General features: G+C 30.5%; 1 protein-coding gene across 1 annotated transcript; it reads right to left on the reverse strand.

Annotated features, from left to right (window-relative positions):
* Window positions 1–382: 382 nt before the first annotated feature.
* LOC145005202 (UTP--glucose-1-phosphate uridylyltransferase-like) lies at window positions 383–5,498 on the reverse strand. The gene is made up of 20 exons (XM_078964258.1): window positions 4,821–5,498; window positions 4,487–4,669; window positions 4,267–4,361; window positions 4,050–4,140; window positions 3,866–3,926; window positions 3,706–3,783; window positions 3,582–3,626; window positions 3,424–3,473; window positions 3,242–3,314; window positions 3,081–3,138; window positions 2,844–2,890; window positions 2,723–2,767; window positions 2,519–2,556; window positions 2,401–2,449; window positions 2,146–2,217; window positions 1,977–2,075; window positions 1,769–1,873; window positions 1,188–1,259; window positions 889–943; window positions 383–717 (listed from the first exon to the last, which is right to left on the reverse strand). Exons 1-19 carry the CDS (start codon window positions 5,273–5,275, stop codon window positions 908–910), a joined length of 1,752 nt encoding a protein of 583 aa, XP_078820384.1. The 5' UTR covers window positions 5,276–5,498; the 3' UTR covers window positions 383–717; window positions 889–907.
* Between the last annotated feature and the right edge of the window lie 1,051 nt (window positions 5,499–6,549).

Consider the following 6,549-nt stretch of genomic DNA (forward strand, 5'->3'; position numbering starts at 1 on the left):
ATCACCACAATTAATATGTCAAAACTATGCAAAACACATTTTAAGTACCACATTTTTTATTTCAAAAATCAAATATCTGCAAACCCATAATATATTAGGATTGAGGAACTAAGTCACTAACTAGTTCATTTGTTTTATCTCAAATCCCAAACATTTCACCGAAAAAGACAGGAACTTCAATTTTGCTCAAACAAGTTGAATATATATGAATGGAGGGAAGTTCACGAGCTAACAAATAAGAAAGTTTTGGTATGTTATCTCTGAAAAAGACGTAAATACCTTCATCATCAAATATAATCTTTGAAAATTTGTCTAGTGTAACCCACAAATACAGTATATGCGAATTTAAGGGTTTTGTATAATAATCAAAAAAACAATAAAATGATATACCAACACAACCCTTTGTAACTCCCTAAATGATGTGATATTACAAGACATTGATATCATGATCCAATCATACAAGAATGAATGTAAAACAAAAATATGATTGAAAAAAACCTCATGATTTAGTTAAAAGAAGGGGAAATGAACAAAAATTGTGTTTTTGGCAAATTCTTCTAAGGATTATATGTTATGATGGTGATAGATTACCATTATTAGCATACTCATGAATTGAGACAAAACAAAATGTTTGTATACTTTTGCAAATTTGTAAGCATCAAAGTCTTTTCTCCCACACGCGTAGCTTATTGAGACAAAAAGCCATTTGGATTTTGCCTAAATCACAACACAAGTCATTCATTAAGACTTACTTTGTATATATTATACAAGATACATACACATTTGACTTTGACTTTGACCAAAATTGCAATTTTTTGAAAAGCCTTATAAATAATTTTTGAAAGTACAACATAAATAGAAAGAAATTGATGGAGATTAGGTGAGAACCTTTATGTTGAGTTTTGGTTTAAGAGGACAAGAGATCTTGTTGACCATTGATGACCTGAAAATGCACACTCATAAGTGTTACTTGAATGAAAACTAAATAAAGACTAAATTTATACAAAACAATAATGGTATTGATTTTTTTATTATAGCATTCTATTTTTGTTTCTTTCAATTATAAATTTTTTTTTTAAGTACAATTAACAAGAATAAAATGCTATATGTAGTAGATTTTTCAAAGTATAATGCCTTAATAAGAAAAATATATATATATGAAAAGTAGGTTGCTATTTCTTGTGTACCTTGTTTTCCAGCATAGCTCCATCAGGGATTATAATTTTCTCACCTGGTCTTGCATTGATGGTAACAAATCCCTATTTTTCACAAAATAAATAGACTTGAAATATTGGAAAAACTAAATTTTAATCTTTAATATCATGTTATAAATGAATACTATGAATTTAATCACCAAAAACAATCTCTGTATTCACTCTAAATTAGGGATTCATTGGGACTATATTAGCCCATAATTTTCATTTATAAAGCATAAAGATAAAATTGCAAAATATACAACTTCCTATTTTTTCGTGCTTAGTACACTTCTATAACATTAGTTTTTAATTCTTATATAACGTTAGTTTTCCAAATATGCCCTTATATAATGTTAGTTTTTAATTATATATCTAAATATCCCTTTATGTTATTTTACATTTGTTATATAACTTATCAGCTAGTTTTTACCAAACGTTATTACTGTATCAGCTACCAGCTAGCTTATCAGTCAAAAGCTGGCTTTTCAGCTAGTCTGCCAAACACAGTCTCAATGAATAAAATAAGTAAAAACTAGCATGATATATTTATTATAAAATAATACTTTTTGTACCTTAAGGATGACATCATTTCCAAACAAAACATCACCATTCACCTTCAAATCATCAAGCTCAATAATGCTTGGAATCGACTTAAACCGACTTTCAAAGTCGGATACCTACAAAAATAAAAATATAAGTGTGTTGTTACTAACTAAAATAAAAATCAAAATCATCCTTTAGGAAATAAATAGATAAATAAATAAATAAATGATTTACTACCATTTGGAATTCGGGGCCTAATTTTATAGTAGGATTTGCAGGGTTTGTTCTAGCTTCATTGCGTTTAAGAATGCCATTGTCGCATGTGTATAGATCAGACTACAAAAAAGATATAAAAAAAAATCAGATAACTCAATTATAAAATGATAAAATCATATTGAAATATAACCTTAAAGATAAGTAAATCCGATGTCTCCTCCAATGAAAGATTTCTAGATGAAGGAACGGTTACACCGAATAACTGGAGGGTAAAAACGTCAAATTGCAAAAACTCAGTCTATAATATGTAAACTAATAATGTAATAGAAAACATAAACATATAGATTGTGTTTGTTATATCATAGATTTTGAAGATGAGGATGAGAAGGGCATTTATGTCATTTAACAAATGGGATTTAAAAGAGAAGGAAAAAAAGAAAAAGACCTTTGTTTTGAGATGAATGTCCTTGTTGATGGCTTCGATGTTTATCCACCTGTAAAGAGAAGAGATTAATTATTATTGTAAGAAATAAATAAAAAAATAAATACTACTTCTTACTCACGAGTTCATCATATTGGTGATCTTAGACTTTTCTTCTGACTTCATAGTTGCAAAACACATGCAAAAATACTTGATTAGTTCCAATAGTAAATTAAATCAAGAAGACAATGTAAATATCATACAAGTTTATTAATATCATTGAGGCATTGTTAATCTGAATTAATCCAGAAATCATTAAGAACAAATCACTAAAAACAAAAAATACTTGATTAGTTCCACTAGTTTCCCCTTCATTTGAAACTTGTGACACCTGTAAATCACTCAATGGTTAGTTATGTTTTCACATTGGTAAATTAAATATAAGAAAAGGACATTATAGTAATTACCTCCATGCAATACTCAATGTTCTTCTGGATAAGATGATTTAAAATCTCTAATACATATCATAAGGATCCCAAAATTATATAGTTGGTTGTTGTTTAATTGTTTAATTTATAACATTTTTCCCAGGATAAATGATAGCCACACTCATATATATATATATATATATATATATATATATATATCTCTTAAGCTCATTAAGTCAAAAAGAAAATAACAATTATAAATTTAAAAAAGGATACTTGGGTCCACAACTTGAGCCAAATTATCTGAGTTCAGCAACAAGATGTACTCTTTACCCTGAAAAGCAAGATTGAGATTATATATTGTCAATTTTTAGAAATGTAAAAAGTTAACATAAAAAAGATATAAAAACTAAAAAAAAGTGGTCAACTGGCTTTACCTGTAATAATAATTCATCAAGTTTGCCACTCTTCTTCAAGGAAAGCAAAGCCTCCTTCTGATCAAAAGCATACCTTTTTGCAAAAAGAAGGATATAAGAAAGAATTTAAAATAATTATAACATCTAGATATCCTTAGAACATTAATTTTACTCATTAAAGTAAAGAAACAGAAAGATCATACAGTGGTTTATCCTTAGAACTTTCTTTGACATCATTCTCTGAAACTTGATCCTATAACAAACACATAATGTCATTGAGAAGTGACAAGATATGATAATAGAAAAAATAAATAGATAACAAGCTGATGTAATATGTTATAAGAAATAAAAGAAAAAGCACCTTCACTACACAACTTATATTTTTCCCGGATTGTTTCTCCAAAATCTATATATCAAAAATCGAATATTATTAGACATGTGAATGCAGGATAATATTCAAATTGGATTCGATTCGATTCAGTTACCTTCAAGGTCTCATTATGTGTGCTTGCAGCATTCATCAGAATCAAAGGAATGTTGCATCCATATTTTACATTCAGAGACTACAGAATGATTTTTAAATGAAAATTCATAATGATAAATCCAACATAAGATCTTCAAAATGGTAGAAATCAAAAGAATAACCTCAATATAATTGACAAGTAAGTCTAGACATGTCACTCCATTAGATATCTCAATAGCAGATCTGCATCAAGTATGGGAGAAGAGAAGAATTTGGAAACAGTTTTTCATATTTCTCTTATGAAGAAACATAAAAAATGATAACTATAGAGATGCAGGAACTTAATTTGTCATAAAAAATACATACTTTGGCCCATTAACACCCATCTTTGTCCCTTCATTGTCATTGATCTTGAATATAACAAGTTTATCCAACAGCTCTGTAATCTTTAAGGGATCTGTATCATAAAGAATATTACAATTAAATGAATTTGGGCATGAAAGAGTATTGAGTGAAATAAAAATTGCAACTTCAAACCAAAATTAAGTAATTAAATAAACATTTACTAAAATTAGACAATTACCAGAAGAAACAGGCAATAAGCTTTCATATGATAGGAGGAACAACTCATCATCTGTACCATTTATTTTAATCTTTTCAATTCGTTGAGCAGCCTCTCTTCAATCCATAAATCATTCACAACAAAAGTTGTTATTCAATAAATATGTGCTCGAAGTCAGACATATGAATGACAAATATAGATGGGGTGTTCAATAACAGCAATTTGCTATACATTATCTTACCCAATTTTCGGTTCTTCTTCTTTGGTTACCTTTCCTTTAGCTGCAGCAAGCTTCTTTTGCTCGTATTGGATGGTTTTTGTAATTAGGTTGCAGAACAAATACACAAACTCAACTGAATCGTTTGCTGGAACAGGGTATGTGATTTTCTTATATGTTTCCAGTGGCATACTTGGATCCACCAACCTGACATTGTAGATTAATGTCGTTAATCAATCAACTGTTTATGTTTATTTACTTCAACAACAAAAACAAGGAAAAAAGCAGCTCATTTCCCCAAATTCGGATGCTAAACTGGAAGTGATATGATGAAGAAGAAGTAAACATAAATGCTAACCCGACTATTGGAATCTGCAACCTAGAAGCTTCAAGAATCACAGAAGACTTCCTTTCCGTATCGAAAATCACCACACAGTCTGGCGGATAAACGGAAGTCAGATTGAACTTCTTATTCCTAGAACGAAACTTTTTGGGGCTCAAACTGTTGGTTAGAAACCCTCCAAGACGCCACGAGTTGTCATTGCGGCAGCCAGTGGTTTTAATCATCTGCTCAATGATTTCGTCAACTAATGGATTGGTGTTCACGAACAGAAACCTACCATTCTCACGAACAAGATTTCCAATAAAATTGCAGGCGCTACGTAAGCAAACAAGGGTTTTGTCAGAGTCGATAATCGTCATTCCATTTCGAGCGCCATAAGTGTAGATTTTGAAATGGTTCTCAGCTACTCGGCGACCTAAGTGAGCGTTTGTGCTTAGGAGCTTTTGAATAACAGCCGAATGAATCGTCATTTGCTTCAAAACTACAAACTTTCTATTATCTTTTTCGCTCTCTAAACTCAACGAACCAGTTGGTGTATTAGCTTCTTCGATTTGTTATGATCTCCCGCTTCTAGGGATTCAGCGTCCGAATTCCGATTTGCAGAATGGTGGAGTTCGAGTGTATGTGTGTTTGTGGTTCTGGTGCCGTGTTACGGCGGAGAGGTGACCTGCCAGGGATTGTAAACGACAACACTTTGGTTTAACAGCGGGAATGTTTGCATTTAGGTCCTTGAAGTTTGGTATGTTTCTACTAAAAATATCATTCCACTAAAAATATCATTCAATTTTTTTAACATCAATTTTTTTTTTTACTCCAACCACACACTAAAAATATTTTTTCATATTATAATATAGAATAGAATAATTATTAAAGTTGTAAAAGTTATAAAACTAATCAAAAGAATATTAAACAATTCAAAAAGTTGTTTTTGTGTGATGAATAGTATTACGCCAAATATAGAGGCCACTATTCAATCCCACCATTTTTGTGTTGAGTTTAGTGGTTCATTGGAACACATTTTCACACCAAAACACTATTTTTGTGTATTCATTGGAGTTGGTCTTAGGTCGCATTTGGTTTGAAGAGAATGATTGAAATTCGAAGGAAAATGATTCCATTTTCTTCGAATTGTTACCTTTGGTTCAAACATAAGGGATGGAAAAGTAATCCTAAATGAAAAAATATTCCTTCATATAAGGGAAAATATTTTCCTTCATCAAATGGACGGAATGAATTCTTTACTAACATAGAAAGTGAACAATTACTATTATACCCACAAAACCCTATCTCACTTAATAACTCTTCTTCGTCAAAATAGAAGTGCAGTCGAAACAAGAACTCGTCTTCTCCACAGGAACTTGTCTTCTCCATTTGTTCCTTGTCTTTTTCTGCTTTCTTCCGTCAGGTAAGTCAAACTCGATATCTCTCACTCTCGCTCTCTTTCACTCCCTCTTAATTTCTTCCATTTCCCACTCTTGCCATCTCACACTCTTGATCTCTGTTGATGTCGATGTTGTTAAAATTGAAACTGTGAAATGTATTTTAAAATCAATGTTGTTGTCCATCTCAAACTATCCTTGTTCAGAATCTCTATTAATAAATGTGATGAATCGATTGTGATAATCGAATTTATGTGAAAATCGAATTCACGTTAACGAATGTGATGAATCAATTGTGATGTCTTTCAAAAAAATGAATCAATTTTGCTATTTACATTCTTCTTCTTTTTCTTGTGTGTTCATAA

Source organism: Lactuca saligna, chromosome 7 (genome assembly GCF_052625555.1).
Source record: "Lactuca saligna cultivar CGN05327 chromosome 7, ASM5262555v1, whole genome shotgun sequence".
Lineage (NCBI taxonomy): Eukaryota > Viridiplantae > Streptophyta > Magnoliopsida > Asterales > Asteraceae > Lactuca > Lactuca saligna.

Excerpts from the sequence above, each read along its gene's own strand:
- LOC145005202 (XM_078964258.1), bottom strand. The coding sequence starts at position 5,275 with ATGACGATTCATTCGGCTGTTATTCAAAAGCTCCTAAGCACAAACGCT. Across the intron at positions 4,362-4,486 it reads GAAGAAGAACCGAAAATTGG|AGAGGCTGCTCAACGAATTG; the intron begins GTAAGATAATGT and ends TATGGATTGAAG. Across the intron at positions 944-1,187 it reads GAGCTATGCTGGAAAACAAG|GTCATCAATGGTCAACAAGA; the intron begins GTACACAAGAAA and ends GTGCATTTTCAG.